The sequence below is a fragment of the Cebus imitator genome, unplaced genomic scaffold, assembly GCF_001604975.1.
Source record: "Cebus imitator isolate Cc_AM_T3 unplaced genomic scaffold, Cebus_imitator-1.0 Scaffold37, whole genome shotgun sequence".
NCBI classification, from domain to species: Eukaryota; Metazoa; Chordata; class Mammalia; order Primates; family Cebidae; genus Cebus; species Cebus imitator.
Window position 1 is genome coordinate 2,453,198 of NW_016107352.1, and position 19,158 is coordinate 2,472,355.

Below are 19,158 nucleotides of genomic sequence, written 5' to 3' on the forward strand. Positions count from 1 at the left end.
TTCTGCTATGCATAGTTTTTACCAACATTGTGTTGGAAGGGAGAAGCAGCTGGCATGCGGAAGCTAAGCAGATGCTGGGGCTCTAAGTGGGTGAAAGTTCAGTCGCACACCCACAAGCCGGGGCGGGACTGCCTGGCTGCAGAGTCAACAAGGGGAAGTTTAGTAGGTGAAGGGTCACTGCTGCAGTGGAGCAGCAGTAACTTTCCATGCCTCAGCTCCCAGGCATCTAGTTTCTGTTCATGGAAATAGAGCTCACTAGGGGAAAGGTCGTTCAGACCAAGGCACCTCTATCATAGCCCTGATCTCTGTGTTCGTGCATGAACTCAGCTGCTAGGGTCTCCTGGCTGTTAGGAATTCTGCTGCTCAAGTGGAAAAAACAGATTGCAAAGCACTTATAGATCACCTTGTACCAAATATGGCAAACTGATAAACAGCCTAGTTACTGCTATGTTTATATTATGTAAAACAAATTTGCAAGGAGAGATTCTTTTCAAAAGGGTATCTCAAAAAAGAAACCTGTAGGGTTTTTTTTTTTTATCAGTTGCTCTAGAGCAATGATTCCTAATCTTCAGGTAGTTTAATGTGCAACATTGCTTTAAAATATGTTTAAAATGGCTCCAGGTAAGGAAAGAACTTCTCCATGTTCTAGAGAAGTGCTTTTTAGACTGTGGGTCATGAAATCAGTGGATCATGAAATCAGTTTAATGAGTCACAAACAGCATTAAAATGAAATAGAGGAAGAAAAGCATGTTTGTGATAAGTGCAGAGGTTTTTTTTTTTTTTTTTTTTTTTTTTGGTGTCAAACTTTTATTTTTGATTTATCTGAATCATGATGTAAGAAGATCACTGTTGTAGGTTTTAAGAACAAAAGCTTTGATGCCTTGAGTCCCCAAATAATTGCTCAAATTCAAACTGATTGTTAGCTTTTTAAGAAGCTCCGCTGATTTTACAGGATGTTGTGGCTGTGAAATGGGAAGCCTGCCATGTTATTATTTTAAAAAATGCTGTGCAAACAGTGTTCCTCTCAGATGGTTTCCAGAGTTAGTTCCTTATAAGCATTCCTTCTTGAAACACCGGGGATCTAACCCCCAGAGGTAAATTTACCAACCCCCAGAGGTAAATTAATTCAAGCGAGAAAGACTTTGGTTGCTCACAAGGCTGGATGAAAACTTGTTTGGTGTGAACGTCACTCAAAGAAAACTGAGCTAGCGTGATAGTTTTTCTTACCTTTGGGAATATGTGGTAGTAAACAGGCTGTCATGAAAATGTCTGGAATCAGCTAATGGTAGGATTTGTGCTCTGAGAGGATGGGATATTCCCACTGGAGCAGCTGAGCAACAGCAGAGAGGACCATCAACTTATTAAAAGAGAAAGAACCCAGAAAGTGTATGGAGAGAACAGTAATAGGTGGTGCAGGGCTTTAATTTTTGGATGGCCTAGTTTTCCCTGTCCTTTCTTCTTTCTTCTTTTTCATTTTATTTTCTTTTAAATGTGTGCTTCTGAGTTATGGTAACCCTTCCTTGGCTGCTAACGGACGTGGTATTTCAGGATGCAGTTGGAGAATCTATACCCTACATCAATTTGACAGGAGATTGGAGGCTACAGAGAGATTAGACATATTTATGACATCTCTGAATGACTGAGATTTCTACATTTTATCTCAATATTTTGACACAGTCTTTAAGGAAACTCACATTTTTCTTCTGCCTCTACACTGAGGAAGAAGAATTAATATAATGTACTCTATCTTTCAGAAAAAGGTGTCTAATGGTCTAATCCACCAACTTCTGTATGCTGATTTATGAAATAATTTTTCAAACCCAGTGAATAATAGCATTTGCCCTTCTTTCTCAAAAGAGGAACATTTGCCCTCTTCTGGCAAGGAATAATTAAGCTAATTTCTCCATGAACCTTGGAAAAAGTGGCAACAAATAATGGATTTGTCCTTCAAAAAGCATTTCAAGCAAACATCTTATCAGCTACAAATCCATTTGAGACAGTTCCAGGTCAGCCATAGGTGATTTTTCTCATTAAAATACTGTTTAAACTGTTGTATCCAGATGACATAGGAGACATATCAGACAACCAACACTTGCAAAAAGAATTGGTGAAGTATTGATTTTTCATCAATCAAAAAGTTTACTAAGCAGTTGAAAATAATTTGCCTTCACAGTGACATTTTCCTGAGATCTTGCTAGTACTTAAAGGCATTGTTTTTTCTTTAACACCCAAACTTTAATTACAAGAAAAGGTTAGCATCAAAACAAAGGACATGTTGGTAATTTAGAGGCCATATCAGAAAAATAAAATTCATTTTGGTTTGAATGAATTTTTTTTGTCTTGTCTCCTTCTCCCACTGTAACCGCCTTTCCCTCCCCCATATGACTACACTTTCCTGTGTTCATAATTCTGTTAACAATGGATAGATTTGGAGATTTCTTTCTAGTTTTATAAGTTTTACTTTTTTTTTTTTATTGTATTTTAGGTTCTGCGGTACATGTGCAGATCATACAGGATTGTTCCATAGGTATACACATGGCAATGCGATTTGCTGCCTCCATTCCCCCATCACCTACAGCTGACATTTCTCCCCATGTTATCCCTCCCCAACCTCCCCCCACCGCCGCGCTGAGTATTAGGCATTTATCACTAAGTGCAACTATTCAGTTTTAAAAAAGGAGTGGTACTTTGTAGCAGAGAAGTATGAGTTGAGGGCATAGGGATCTTGTTTTAGATTTCTTTTGATATTTACTCACTGAAAGCCCTTGGGAGAAAATTATTTCATCTCCCTATGTCTCAGTTTCCATAGTGACAAAAATTGTATTGTTCTAGATGACCTCTAGGGTGCATTTCACTCTTCAGATCTTCTTGGTTGCTTATGTCCTAAATAATGCTCTAAAAGTCAGTAAATCAGGGTACCACTGGCTGTGTGACTGAAGTTCTAGAACACTTCATTTTTCTGCACATTCTTGGTTGCTTATTATTGATTTAAAAATTCTTGCAGAATGAGTCTGAATAATTGTTGCATTTCCCTTATTGAGGAAAGTATCTTTGATTAGAGTTCACTTAGCATAAACTCCTTCTCCAAGTGGGACATCCTTACAGCATCCCAAAACAACAACCCTCTCATTTTTGCTGGGATTCTTCAGGTGATACAATGCTCCCTGTCTAGCAAGTAACTTTATTTCCTCCTGGTGCAGAAAGAATTGATACTATTTCTTCATGCTAAAACATTGACTTCACTTCACCTGTCTCATTTTTTTCTAGTTCTGTTCTCTGAAAGAACTTGAGATAAATTTAACCTCTTCTAGGTTTTTCCTCTAACATTTAGTAATTTTGGCTATCTAGTAGCCAAACTTCTAGTTTCCAAGTTGTGCCCTGATTTCCCTTTGGGAACATCCCCTTTGTGTTTTGTCTTGGAAGAGGAAGTGTTTACCTCCCATAAAAGACACTGGGGTCTCTCTTTTCTTCATTCCCTCCTAATGCCAGGACCAGACACATGACCTGATCCAGCTTGTTTATCAGATTTGAATTTTGAGTGAGGGCTGCAACTGCAAGAACCCGAGGGCAGGTCTGGTCATTCATCATTAGTGACAGTGGAGGAAGGTAGCAGTGGGGACCATATGGCTCCTGTGTGTGGCCCTGCTGGGCTTTCGGCTGCCCTGTCTCAGAGCTTCCTTCATCTTTGCTAAGCCTTATCCACCAGCCACTTGTGGATTTTGTGAATAAATTTCCCATTTGAATAAGACAACTTTAGTTAGTACAGCCACAGCTTTTTAAAAATAGGCCTAGACGCTGGCAATCAAGATGGCTCATTTATATCCCATGAAATTTTTCTCACATATTTGGAAGCCAGTACCATTATGTCTGTGTATTTTTTCCCCAGGCTTTTCACCTGTTGCCTTTGATATAATCCCCAGACCTTCCAGCATCTTGTAGATTTACAGTGGTACTTAGCTACATTCTCTTTCTTCTTATTGTTTTTGACCTGATTCTCTTAATAGTGTAAACTAGAGTTGAACTGGCTTTTGAGGCAGCAATGTTATACTTTTGGTTGAGTTTATTGTCAACGAAAATTCCAATGCTTGGTTTTCCCTGTCCCTCACAAAACATATACACTGAACTAATTGATTTTTCAAAGCCAGTGAAAGTTTTTTATGTCTCATTAATTTTACCTGTCCAGATATTAATGAATTCAAATTCATATTGACCAACTTTTTTTCAAAACTAGTCTGTATTATATGAAAATTTGACAGTTCTGTTTATGCCATTTGACCAAGTTGTTTTTAAGGATAGAACAAACCATAGAAAATTGTTTCTGGAAGAAAATTGAATAGAATACTAATTTTGTAAAATGCTGCTGAAAAAAATAACACCATGCTGAAATACATGTGAAAAATGCTACATATCACCTTTTTGAGATTTAAAATATACATTGATGATTAAAAACTAAGTAGAATTGAGTTGGAAACTTCCCTCCAGATCAACATTCATAAACTAGTTTAGTATTTCCCAAACTGTGTTCTACTAGGCACTCCTGGATGAAATAAATAAGAAAGTCTGGCAAGAGCCATCACTCCCGCTCATGGGATGCAGAGAAGGCACTAATCTGTGCCCACCAGAACTCCACCACTGAGTCAACACCACCTCCAGAATGACAGTCTCCAGCAGGGCTTCCCCCAGTTCTCCCAGCTGCTTTGCCTCTGCTACCGTGGTAAGCGACTGCAGGGAGGCAGGCATCCCAGTACCTGCTAGCATTCTGCAACAGCTGTTGCACCTTGGCTCCACAAGCACAGTGGATTTCAAACCTCAAAAAGTCAGAGAATAGTTAGGGCCCAATAGAACTTTCCCAGAATTACAGCATGCAGTTCAGGAGTTGAGAGCTGAGTGCTCGCCTTCTAAAATCTCCCAGAAACAAAGCCAGGTGGCTGAATCCCCCTTATAGCACAAACCCTCAATGTCATCAAATCATCAACTAGGACAAAAGAAAAAAAAAAACATCCAAAGGTTAGCAATGTCAAAGACTGAAGGTAGATAAGCTCACAAAGTTAAGAATCAGCACAAGAACATGGAAAACTCAGAAAACCAGAGTGCCTTCTTTCCTGCCAATGACCACATCACCTCTCCAGCAAAGGTTCTGAACTGAGCTGAGATGGCCAAAATGACAGAAATAGAATTCAGAATATAGGTAAGAATGAAGATCATTGAGCTACAGGAGTATGTTGAAAACCAATGCAAGGAAGAGAAAAATCATGATAAAACAATGCAGGAGCTGACAGACCATAATAGACAGTATAGAAAAGACTGTAACTGGCCTGATACAGCCAAAAAATATACTACAATAATTTAATAATACAATCACAAGTATTAATAGCAGAATATAACAAGTGGATGAAATTAAGAGCTTAAAGAATAGCTTTCTGAAATAAGACAATCAGATAAGAATAGAGAAAAAAGAATAAAAGGAAGGAACAAAACCTCTGAGAAATAGACTTAGTAAAGAAACTGAATAAAGAGACTGAATCTAACACTCACTGGTGTCCCTGAATGAGATGGAGAGAATAGACCCAACTTGGAAGACATATTTCAGGATATCATCCGTGAGAACTTCCCCAACCTAGCTAGAGAGGTCAGCTTTCAAATTTAGGAAATTCAGAGAATCCCAGTAAGATACTTCACAATAAAATAATCCCTAAGACATCTAATCGTCAGATTCTCCAAGGTCGAATTGAAAGAAAAATTATCAAAAGCAGCTAGAGAGAAAGGTTAGTCACCTACAAAGGGAAGCCCATCAGACTAACAGTGGATCTCTCAGCTGAAGCTCTACAAGTCAGAAGAAATCAGGGGCCAATGTTCAACTCTTAACGAAAATACATTCGAACCCAGAATTTCATATCCAACCAAACTAAGCTTTATAAGCAAAGGAGAAATAAATTTCTTTTCAGACAAGCAAATGCTGAGCATATTTGGTACCACCAGACCTGCCCTGCAAAAGCTCCAGAAGGAAGCACTAAATATGGAAGGGAAAGACCATTACCAGCCACTACAAAAACACTGAGGTACCCAGACAAGTGACACTATAAAGCATCCACACATACAAATCTGCAAAATAACCAGCTAACACCATGATGACAGGATCAAATCCACTCATATCAATACTAACTTTGAACATAAATGGGCTAAATGCCCCCAAGTAAAAGGCAGAGAGTAGCAAGCTAGATAAAGAGACCCATCTCACATGCAGTGACACACATAGGCTCAAAATAAAGGGATGAAGAAAAATCTACCAAGCAAACGGAAAACAGAAGAAATCAGGGGTTGCAATCCTAGTTTCTGCCAAAACAGACTTTAAACTAACAAATATCCAAAAAGACAAAGAAGGGAATTACATAATTATAAATGATTCAATTCAACAAGAAGATCTAACTATCCTAAATATATATGTACCCAACAGGAACACCCAGATTAATAAAGCAAGTTTTTAGAGACCTTCAAAGAGACTTAGACCCCTACACAGTAATAGTGAGAGAATTTAACACCTGACTGACAATATTAGAGAGATTGTTGAAACAGAAAATTAACAAAGATATTCAGTACCTGAACTCAGCACTGGATCAAATAGATCTAATCAGTATTTACAGAACTCTCTACCCCAAAACAACAGAATATACATTCTCATTGCCACATGGCATATACTCTAAAGTCGATCACATAATCAGAAGAAAAACACTCCTCAGCAAATGCAAAAGAACTGAAATAATAACAAACAATCTTTCAGACCACAGTGCAATAAATTAGAAATCAAGGCTAAGAAATTCCCTCAAAACCATATAATTACATGGAAATTGAATAACCCGCTCCTGAATGACTTTTTGGTAAATAATGAAATTAAGGCAGACATCAACAAATTCTCTGAAATGAACGAGAACAAATATACAACATACTAGAATCTCTGGGACACAGCTAAGGTAGTGTTAAGAGGGAAATTTATAGCACTAAATGCCCACATCAAAAAGTTAGAAAGATCTCAAGTTAACGACCTAACATCGCAACTAAAAGAACTAGAGAACCAAGAGCAAACAAATCCCAAAGGCAGCAGAAGACAAGAAATAACCAACATTAGAGCTTAACTGAAGGAGATAGAAACACAAAACACCCTTCAAAAATTAACAAATCCAGGAGCTAATTTTTGAAAAAAATTAATAGAATAGACTGGTAGCTAGACTAATAAAGAATAAAAGAGAGAAGATTCAAATGAACACAATCAGAAACAATGAGGGGGATATTACCACTGGCCCCACAGAAATGCAACCAACCATCAGATAATATTATGAACACCTCTATACACATAAAGTAGAAAATCTAGAAGTGGATAAATTTTGGACCCATATACCGTCCCAAGACAACAAGGAAGAAATTGATCCCTGAGCAGACCAATAGTGAGCTCTGAAATTGAGTCAATAGTAAATAGGCTACCAACCAAAAAAAGCTAAGGACTAGATAGATTCATAACTGAATACTACTAGGTGTACAAAAAAAGAGACAGTACCATTCCTACTGAAACTATTCCAAAAAATTGAGGATGAGGAACTCCTCCCTAACTCATTCTACAAGGCCAACATCATCCTGATACCAAAATCTGCCAAAGATTCAACAACAACAAAAAGAAAACTTCATGCCAATATTCTTGATGAACACCTGTGCAAAAATTCTCAAAAAAAAAAAAAAAAATACTGGCAAACCAAATCCAGCAGCACATCAAAAATCCTGTCCACCATGAACAAGTAGGCTTTATCCCTGGGATGCAAGTTTGGTTCAACATATGCAAATCAATAAATGTGACTCATCACATAAGCAGAACTAAAAACAAAAACCATATGATTATCTCAATAGATGCAGAAAAGACTTTCAATAAAATTCAACATCCATTTAAGTTAAAAGCTCTCAATAAAGTAGGTATTGAAGGAACACACCTCAAAATAAAAAGAACCATCTATGACAAACCCATAGCCAACATTATACTGAATGGGCAGAAACTGGAAGCTTTCACCTTGAAAACCGGCACAAGACAAGGATACCCTTTCTAACCACTCCTATTCAATATATTGGAAGTCCTGGTCAGCGAAAAATCAGGCAAAAAAATAAATAAATAAACAAAGGGCATCCAAATAGGAAGAGAGGAAGTCAAACTATCCCTGTTTGCAGATGACATGATCCTATATTTAGAAAACCCCCTGGTCTCAGCCTAAAAGCTTCTTAAGCTGATAAACAACTTCAGCAAAGTCTCAGGATACAAAATCAACATGCAAAAATCACTAGCATTTCTATACACCAACAACAGTCAAACCAAGAGCCAGATCAGGAACAAAAGCCCATTCACAATTGCCACAAAAAGAGTAAATCTAGGAATACAGCTAACCAGGGAGGAGAAAGATTTCTACTGGGAGAACTACAAACCACTGCTCAAGGAAATCAGAGATGACAAAAACAAATAAAAAAAATTCCATGATCATGGATAGGAAGAATCAATATTGTAAAAATGGCCATACTCACCAAAGCAATTTATAAATTCAATACTATTCCAATTAAACTGCAATTGAGATTCTTCACAGAACCAGAAAAAACTATTTTAAAACTCATATGGAACAAAAAAAGATCCCAAATAGCGAAAGCAATTCTAAGCAAAAAGAACAAAGCTGGAAGCATCACACTATACGACTTCAAACTATACTACAGGACTACCGTAACCAAAATAGCATGCTACTGGTACAAAAACAGACACATAGAACAATGGAACAAAATAAAGAACCCAGAAATAAGGCCACATGTATACAACTATCTGATCTTTTACCAGCCTAACAAAAACAAGCAATGGGGAAAGGACTCCCTATTCAATAAATGGTTCTGGGATAACTGGCTAGCCATATACAGAAGAGTGAAGCTAGACCCCTTCCTTACACCATATACCAAAATTAACTCAAGATGGCTTGAAGACTTAAATGTAAAACCCCAAACTATAAAAACTCTGGAACCCAGGTAATACCATTCAGTACGTAAGTATGGGCAAAGATTTCATGACGAAGATGCCAATAGCAACTGCAACAAAAGCAAAACTTGATAAATCTAAAGAGCTGCTGCACAGCAAAGGAAACTATCAACAGAGTGATCAGGCAGCCTACAATGGGAGAAAATGTTTGCAAACTATGTATCTGACAAAGGTTTAATATCCAGCATTTATAAGGAACATAAACAAATTTACAAGAAAAAAAGCAAAAAACAACCCCATTTAAAAGTGTGCAAAGGACAGGAAAAGACACTTTTCAAAAGAAGACATAGATGCAGCCAACAATCATATGAGAAAACACTCAATGTTAGAGAAATGCAAATCAAAACCACAATGTTATGCCATCCCACACCAATCAGCATGGCTATTATTAAAAAGTCAAAAAGTAACAGATGCTGGGGATGTTGCAGGGGGAAAAAAATGCTTACACATTGTTGCTGGGAGTGTAAATTAGTTCCACCATTAGTGGAAGACAGTGTGGCAATTCTTCAAAGACCTAAAACAGGAATACCATTAAACTCAGCAAGCCCATTACTGAGTGTATACCCAAAGCAATACAAATTATTCTACTATAAACATACATACATACATTTGTTCACTGCAGCACTATTCACAATAGCAAAGACATGGAATCAACCTAAATGCCCATTGGTGATAGACTGGATAAAGAAAATGTGGTACATATAAACCACAAAATACTATGCAGCCATAAAAAAGAAGGAGTTCATGTCCTTTGCAGGGACATGGATGGAGCTGGGGGCCATTATCTTTAGCAAACTAATGCAGGGACAGAAAACCAGATATTGCACATTTTCACTTATAAGTGAGATATAAATGATCCAAACACATGGATATATAGAGGGGGACAACACACACTGGGGCCTATTGGAGGTGGAAGGTGGGAGAAGGGAGAGGATAGGAAAAATAACGAATTGATACTAGGCTTAATACATGGATGACAAAATGATCTGTACCACAAACCCCGGTAACACAAGTTTACCTATATAAGAAACCTGAACATGTGCCCCTGAACTTAAAAGTTAAAAATAAGAACTCATAGCCATCTTTAATTTCCCACACCTATCTTCTTCCTTGTAAGAAATGATGATAGCTTATATCCAAAGGATTATAAATCATTCTATTATAAGGACACACACACACGAATGTTCATTGCAGCACTGTTTACAATAGCAAAGACTTGGAACCAACCCAAATGCCCATCGATGATAGACTGGACAGGGAAAATGTGGCACATATACACCATGGAATACTATGCAGCCATAAAAAACGATGAGGTTGTGTGCCTTGTAGGGACATGGATGAACCTGGAAACCATCATTCTCAGCAAACTGACACAACAACAGAAAATCAAACACCACATGTTCTCACTCATAGGCAGATATTGAACAATGAGAACACATGGACACAGGGAGGGGAGCATCATACACTGAGGTCTGTTGGGGCAAGTAGGGGAGGGACAGCAGGAGGTGGGGAGTTGGGGAGGGATAACATGGGGAGAAATGCCAGATATAGGTGATAGGGAGGAAGGCAGCAAACCACATTGCCATGTATGTACCTATGCAACAATCCTACATGTTCTTCACATGTACCCCCAAACCTAAAACGCAATAAAATATATATTTTTAAAAATGCTAAAAATATTTAAAGATGTTTTTTAAAAGTTAAAAATATTTTGGGTCTATAAATATCTAAGAATATATAAAATTTATGGATAGAATATTCAGTCTTTCTGCAATTAATTGGACCATAGAGACTTCTTTTTTCATGGAGCATTTTTCAAGACTGGTATGGTAAATTTGGTAAAACTGCATCAGTAAATATTTTGGGACTATGGTTATCTGCCTAGCTTTCTAATCTCAGATCTTGATCTAATTAATGACACATATGTAACAGTGCTATGAGAAAGTATTAAGACTATTTCTTGGAAAAAGCCAGTTAAAAAAATCAACTTATTGACTTAAAATCAGCTTTTATTATTTGAATACAATAAAATGTGCTCCTTTAAAATGTACATTTTTATGAGTTTTGGCAAATGTATACATCTCTGTGTCTACCACCATAGTTACTATTTAGAACTTTTCCATCACCCTGCAAAATTCTCTCATGCCCCTTTGCAGTTTTATTTATTTATTTTTAGAGACACAGTCTAACTGTCACCCAGGCTGGAGCAGAATGGTGCGATCATGGCTCACTGCAGCCTTAAACTCCTCCCACTTCAGCCTCCTGTGTCTTGTTATTATTAATATGTAAGAAGTCTTTACCTACATGTATCTAACTATATATAATACATATATGCACACCCACACACATATATATACACACATATATGTATATATAGTACTTTAGATATATATTACATATTTTCTCTCTGATTCCTCTCCGAATCTCTGGCCCAGGCAACAAATGGACTTTTTATGATGGTAGATTATATTTCCTTTTTTCTAGAATTGTCTATAAATGATGCCATATAGAATGTACTTTTGTGTCTGAAACTTTTGTTTGTTTTTTTAGAGACAAGAGTCTCACTGGAGAGTGGTGGCATGATTATGGTTCACTGTATCCTGGGCTCAAGTGATCCTCTCCCCTCAACCTCCTAGGCTTCTTTGTAGAAGCTGAGTAGCTTCTTTGCATGTTTTTGTGATTCATCCATGTTCTATGTATTGGTGGTTCATCATCTTATTGCTGAGTAGTATTCCACTGTATGGATATAACACAACTTGTTTATCCATTCACTTGTCATGGGCCGTAGACTGTTTCTTGTTTTTAGCTATTATAAAGATTTTATGAACATTAATGTACAGGTTTTTGTGTGTGCACCAGCAGTGTATAATAGTCAGTTTTTCCATATCCTTGTCAACAGTTGGTTTGGTCAATCTTTTAAATGTTAGCCGTTCTAGTGAGTGTGAAGAGATACCTCACTGTGGTTTTAATTGGTAAATTAAATGACTCGTGATAAACATTTTTCATGTGCTTATTGACCATTTATATATCCCCTTTTGTGAAGTTCCTGTTCAAATTTTTGTCCATGTTAAAATTGTGTTGTCTTCTTATTTTTATTTATTTATTTTTAGAGACAGAGTTTCACTGTTACCCAGGCTGGAGCAGAATTGTGCGATTATGGCTCACTGCAGCCTTAAACTCCTTCTACCTCAGTCTCCTGTGTCTTTTTATTAATATGTAAGAGTTGTTTATTTATCTGCATGTATCTAATTATGTATGATACATATATGCACACCCACACACATATATATACATGCCACACACACATATGTATATATGGTATTTTTGATATATATTGGATATTTTCTCCCAGTCTGGTTTGACTTTTTACTTCTTAATGGTATCTTTTGATGAACAGCTTTTAATTTTGATGAAGTCTAATTTTTTCTTTAATGTTCTTGCTTGCTTTTTAAAAAACCTTTCTAGGGCATCTTGGCCTGTTCCATGATCAAAGAGAAGCAGTGCATTTTCTCCTTGTATTCTTTTGTTGGCTCATTTCAGCCATCATGTTAATACTTCCTCCCATTCTCCTCCCTCATTCCCTTTCCACAGACTCAACAACTTCTAGTTGTTGGGAAATCTATATCAGCTAATATATTTAAAAAGAACACAGAACATTTATAACATGTTAAACTTTACACCAGAAGAGCACTATGAGAGCCCTTTCTTGACCACTTAATTGATAAGGCTTCGCAAGTTACTCTTTACCGTTATCACTGTAGGAATTTTCTTCAAGGCGAAATTATTAATTATCTTTTTTGTTTGTTTATTACCTATTTCTCATCTGACCCCCACATTAGACTCTATGCTTTTCTGTCTTGTTCACCTGTAATTGATGAATATATGAACCAGCAGAGGGTCAAGATTGCTGACGGCATTGACATCAATCTGGGGCTTGTGGCTCCCACCACTTCAGCCTTCCATCTCTGTCACTTTCTCTCACTACATTTGTGAATTATTATATGGTGGTAAGACCTCTTCATTAAACTGCTAAGCTCATTTCTTTAGGGAGACAATCCCTCAATTTTTCCACATTAATGAAATTTGGGGTTTCTGAAACTTCGATGTTCACCCTTTTGTGGATAAGGAAAGATTCAGAATAAGGGTAATGGGGGAATTATTTAGAGATTGTTTCTTTCTATAATTTCCTCTCCAGCCTTTTAGATGAGTAATTAACAATAGAATACTGGTTTTTTTTTTAGATTGTTGCTTAGTAGCAAAAGTTTGGTTAAAGCAGTCTTGCTGGCATTCTAGAAAAGGGTTTCTTTTACTGGTGTTTATCATTCAGCTGCTGAAATTCACACTGGGTGAAACTTGGCATGACAGCTTTCAGCCCAGTTGCTACTTAGAAGAAAACAGATTTTGCTTTGCTTAAATTGTTTTTGATTGACTGGTTAAGAATAAATTGAAGGTTCTCGTAGGTAATAGCTTCTGCATTCAATTAAAAAATATCATCAGGCAGCTGCTTTCTTTTCTCCTTGAAAGTACAGAAATGATTTTGAGCTATTTAATTGATTGTCCTATGAAGTTTTTTGACTGACAGACTGTGTCTGATTCTTCCTCAACATTTTTCACTCTCACCAATATAGGAATAGAGAATGGGAATTGGGTGAAAAGTATAATCATCCTGCTATATAAAATTTGAAAGTCCAGTCAATTCATCTCTTTATTTCTTATTCATTCAAACATTGATTTATTGATGAAACATTTATCTCTCAATTTGGTCTAGGTTTGCTGCACAAGCATTTAATACTTATCACACTTGAGATTTTTTGTTTGTTTGTTTACAAGTTGGCAGGTGCCATGTGTTTTTTATTTAGTGCTGGATAGTAAGAACCCAAAATAGTGGGTGATGCATGGTGGACTTTCAATAAGCATTTGGTAGAATGAGGGGAGGGAGTAAGGAAGGAAAGAGGGAAGGAGGGAAAGAGGGAGGGAGGGGAGGGGAGGGGAGGAGAAAGGAGGGGAGGGAGGAAGGAAGGGAAGAGGGGAAAGAAGTGAGCAAGAGTTTAAAGACAGCTTATGGGGTCTCCTGTGCTCTGCAGAGCCATGGAACATCAGGCAGGAAAATGCTGGGAGCTCACATACCAGAGGCCAAAGTTACCCAAACCTTTCATTTCTTTGTTCAATATGGTCAAAGACAGATTCTTCAAGAGGATTTTCCCCCTTAACAATGTAGGCAAATCATGCTTTCTAAATCAAAAGAGAAATTCATTGTATGTCACATATGCCATAGAGACTCAGGCTATATTCTTCATATTGAGAGGACAGTAGCTGTGCATTTTCTTCTGTAGCTGCTGGTTAGGGGCCCAGACTTGGAGATGGGGGCCTGGAGTTTTAGTCTACCTCCAGTCACAGCTAGCTGAGAGACTATGGGCCACCTGACTAGTCTTCTGTACTTCAGTTTCCTCAGCTCAAAGATGAAGGTAATAATGACAAGAATACCAGCTTCCCTGGGTTTCATGAAGCTAAGATGTGCATCTATGTGAATGTGCTTGACAAAAAGTACTTATTTTAAAATAAATCTGTTCCGATATTATAAAGAGCAATTGAGACAATTTTACATCTTCACCCCCCATCCCTGGGGGCAGAAAGACTGTATTAAATTGGCTTTTTTTCCTCTTCATTTGGGTCTCTGCTTAAATATTACCTCACTGGAAGCTTTCCCTGACAATTCTGTTCAAAGCAACGTACGTCACTCCATGGACGCTATCAATCTGTCTTATTTTTCCTCTTGGCATTTACTACTACCTGGCATTATACTAAGCATTTAGATTTTAGTATATTAGGCAAGGCTTGTTTGTTCCGTATACCTGTGTTTGGCACACAGTAGATGCTTAACCAGTTTTTGTAGAAAGAAAATATCTACAAAAGAAAATGTCTACATGTCTCTCCAAATGTGACACAGCAAGTTAGTTGCTCTCTTTGCTCATTCTGTACTTCTAGAAAAGCTTTTTTGGGAAATGTGGTCAAGAGCATGAGGTGCTGTACTGCCTTGATGATATCACTGTGAAGAATGCCCTTATCAGTAACACACTTTTTGTTTTATTGATGAGATTTTGGTGACACGTTAGTTCACAACTTGGGGCTCACAAGGCCAGAAAAGTTCTTGGAGATCCTTTTAATATTTCACAAAACCTAATAAAATCCATCCCACTATACTTCATAAGGCTTTAGGGGAAAATAATTCAGAGGCTGCAAAACTTTCTCAGGTCACAGTAATTCAGAAATTTTTTCAAGGTATTCTAGGCCCGAAGACATTCCTAATAGCTCTGTTGATTAAATATTTATATCCAAATGACTTAATATTAATAATTTATATGATATCTGAGAGACGTTGCTATGTTTTTCTAGAAAATTTAAAATATCTTGTACTGTCCTTACGAACTTGTTGCAGTAATCTAGAGTGCCTCAGTACACAGTTTGGGAACCATGGAGATGATCAGAGCTTCCAAAGAGTGTGTTTCCTGTTTTACTAAAACCAGGTTGCTATAATTTAATTTGGCCATCGATAGTATCGTAGGAATTCCTGAGACAAGAACACTGAGCCATAAGTAAATCTTGGAGCTCAAGTCAAGGAGTTACGGTGTTTGACTTTAGCAGGTGGAATCCTGCCTCCATAGTGGCCAATATTGAGCAACCAAGAGTTCTGTGTTCTATGGGATGAGATTATTACTTAATCTTGTTTACTAGTAATCTTACAATCTTGATAGCCTTTTATATGATTTCATAATACTACTATCATAAACTTTACTGCTAAGAAACCATTTGTGATCTGGATTGACATTGACCAAAAAATAGTGATAATATAGGCAGAACAAATTGTTCATTGCTTAATACATATGCAATTTGTTTGGTAGACAAAAACTTTTGAAGATTCCACTGACATGAGGGCCACAGATGAAGTAAACTTTGTAAAAGTTGCATTTGTCATGAAAATATTTTGAGTAAGTTCTCCAGTACTTTAGTTAGATGTGGATACACCTTAGTGTGATTAGTGAAGCACTCCCATACCCACTTGAAGGAGAAAGAGTGAAGACTAGCTCTGCAGAAGACTACCTGAAACATCTTAAAAGTGCTGAGAGAAATAAACTTTTACCTAAAAACTCTATATCTAACCTACCATTGAAGAATTAAAATAAAGACAACTCAGAAATCTAAAAAGTCGGCCAGCGCGGTGGCTCACTCCTGTAATCCCAGCACTTTAGGAGGCCTAGGTGGGTGGATCACCTGAGGTCAGGAATTCAAGACCAGCCTGGCCAACAATGAACCCCCATCTCTACTAAAAGTACAAAAATTAGCTGGGCATGGTGGCACACGCCTGTTAGCCCAGCTACTCAGGAGGCTGAAACAGGAGAATCACTTGAACCCGGGAAGCGGAGGTTGCAGTGAGTCGAGATTGCACGACTGCATTTCAGCCTGGGCAATAAAGCAAGACCTTGTCTAAAAAAAATGTAAAATAAAATAATAAAGAAATCTAAAAAGTTTTACTACTCATGGATTGTTGCTTTACAAACTACTGATTGATGTAATTCAGCAGGACAGAAATGAAATCCAGACGAAAACAATGGACTTAAGAAGAACTGCTAAACAAAGAAATTGTAAGTATGTTGAGTATAGTGGATACACAACTGAGTCCTCTTCAATCATGCTATATTTCACATCAAAGTATCAAGCAATATGATCAAATCTGATATTGAACAGATTTGGGGTCTTAGTTTATGAGAATCTTTTTCTGGCTTGAAAACACTGAGTTTCCTACAGACAGAGCTGAGATACTTTTTAAATGTTCTTTGAGTGTGTATGTGGGGAGTGTGTGTGTGTGTTTGGAGAAGGAGGTATGTCTAACTTACTATTATCCTTCTCTCCTCCACTCAGGATGTTTGTAGTCAGCAGACCAAATTATTGAAATGCAAGTACTGGTGTTCCTTGTTTCTTTACCTTCTCCCTCCGTTCTCCAGTTCTTTTTTTTTTTTTTTCAGTTTTAACAAAGAATTTTATTTGTTGTTTCCTAAAAAGTAAAATCCAGAAAATAGCAACCCACTGCAAGAAGAGTTCTATAAGAAAACATTTTCAATCATTCTCTCTTCTCTTCACATGGTGTACTCTTTCACATACACATCATCAGAAAGCAGACTGAAAAATGCAAACCCTGTGTGAAAGGCACATGGCACTAGTATTGCTCACACCTGCTACACCTCCTTGGAAGCCAAGGGAAGGCTTTTCTGCAGTCTCCCCATTTTGATAGAAACTGATCACAATATTTTTTAGAGGAAAATATTTAAAGGTCTCTTCCCCTGCTCTTAAGTTATCTGCTGGAAAGGTACAGAATTAAAAAGCTTTTTTCACCCAGCTATGATCAAAACACAGAATACTAAAGAGCATCTGAGTTACATACTTGGATATTTTCAGAGGAAGTTGAACCTCAAGTTCTGCTACTCTTCAAAACGGGTAACAAACAAGAGGATGTGATAGGGACAGTTAAAAAAAATTGGTAGTCATTCTCTGATTGAGCAAAGCAAGCTTTCTCAACCATCAGCCAATATGACCTCATTGATCACAAGCCCTGCAGAGATCCAACAAGATTTGAATTTTAAATACAGAACATATTTCAAAGATAACCAAGAGGGAGTGCTGAGGTATGAACAGAATTGAGTGCTGGTGAAGGCAGAGAGTAAAGAATCCCAAGAAACTTTTAGTGCCATTTTCATTTAATAAGCCAATAGAATAGCAACCTAAAAACCCTGGCTGTGATGACACCAGGATGTTTTTATGGAAGTGCTGCAGGAAAACATGACTGGCAGCTGACATCCTCTGGCTCACAGCACCAACTTCTCCAAGAGTCTTAAGGCTGGGGTGTGCAGCGGAGGTATTTCTTGCCAGATGGGAGCTCTTTGATGAAGACTCCTTTCGGGAAAAGTTTTTTGGCTTCTTCTTCAGGGATGGTTGGAAGGACCATCACACTATCCCCATCCTTCCAATCAACTGGGGTGGCAACCCTCTTTTCTGCTGTCAGCTGGAGAGAGATGACTACCCTGAGAATCTCATCAAAGTTCCTGCCAGTGGTAGCTGGATAGAGAATAGACAGCTTCAGCTTCTTATCAGGACCCAAAACAAACACCACACGAGCTGTCACAGGCATGCCCTTTTCATCCTTCTCTGCTGGATCCAGCATGCCCAACAGGATGGCAAGGTCCCGATTCTTATCATCAATGATAGGAAAAGGTAATTTTTCTGTGGGCTCTTCACCATTGTAAGCATTGATATCCTTGCTCCAGGCAAGATGGTTCTCGACACTGTCTATTGAAAGGGCAATCAACTTAACATTCCTCTTGGCAAATTCTGGTGCCAACTTTGCAGCTCTGCCAAGCTCTGTGGTGCACACTGGGGTAAAGTCCCGAGGGTGGGAGAAGAGAATGCCCCATGAGTCTCCCAGAAAGTCATGGAAACGGATGGGGCCGACGGTGGTATTGGCCTCAAAGTTGGGAGCCACGTCCCCGAGAAGCAGACCCCCAGGCATGGCGGCGGCGGTGATGAGCTGGCGCCACACGGAACAACCAAACGAGTGGTTCTCCCGAATAAGGAGCCTCTTTCCCGCGCGCAGATGAATAAGCCCCGTTCTCCAGCTCTTAAACTTCACTCTTCTCACTCCCTTTCCATATCCTCTATTCCTGTTGGTAGTGATTCCTCCGCTGATTACTAGACACTGGGTGAAAGCCAAAAAACTATTTAGTGTATCAATATTGTGGAATCCACTTGGTTGTTAGTTACATTTAACCTGAGTCCTGCAGTGAGTTGTGATAGTGCCACTGCACTCAAGACTGGGCAACAGACTGAGACCCTGTCTCAAAAAAGAAAAAATCTGTAGACACTGACAACTATTAAAATGGATTTTGTCTCTTTTGTTTCTATCATAGTCTGTTCAGTATGTCAGTATGAGATGAAATGGCCAACTGTTGGCCAGACTTTGGAATAGCAAGTCTCCTGTAAATTATACTATGCACTGATCTCAAAGGCTCAGAGAACATATGGATCATTGCCCTTTGGATCTGATGCAATACTGCTAAGTGTCT

At 38.0% G+C, this 19,158-nt stretch overlaps 1 protein-coding gene across 1 annotated transcript; it reads right to left on the minus strand.

The window, feature by feature from the left end:
- Nucleotides 1–17,720: 17,720 nt before the first annotated feature.
- On the minus strand, nucleotides 17,721–18,681 carry LOC108301847 (peroxiredoxin-6-like). The gene has a single exon (XM_037737287.1). It carries the CDS (start codon nucleotides 18,603–18,605, stop codon nucleotides 17,931–17,933), a length of 675 nt encoding a protein of 224 aa, XP_037593215.1. The 5' UTR covers nucleotides 18,606–18,681; the 3' UTR covers nucleotides 17,721–17,930.
- Between the last annotated feature and the right edge of the window lie 477 nt (nucleotides 18,682–19,158).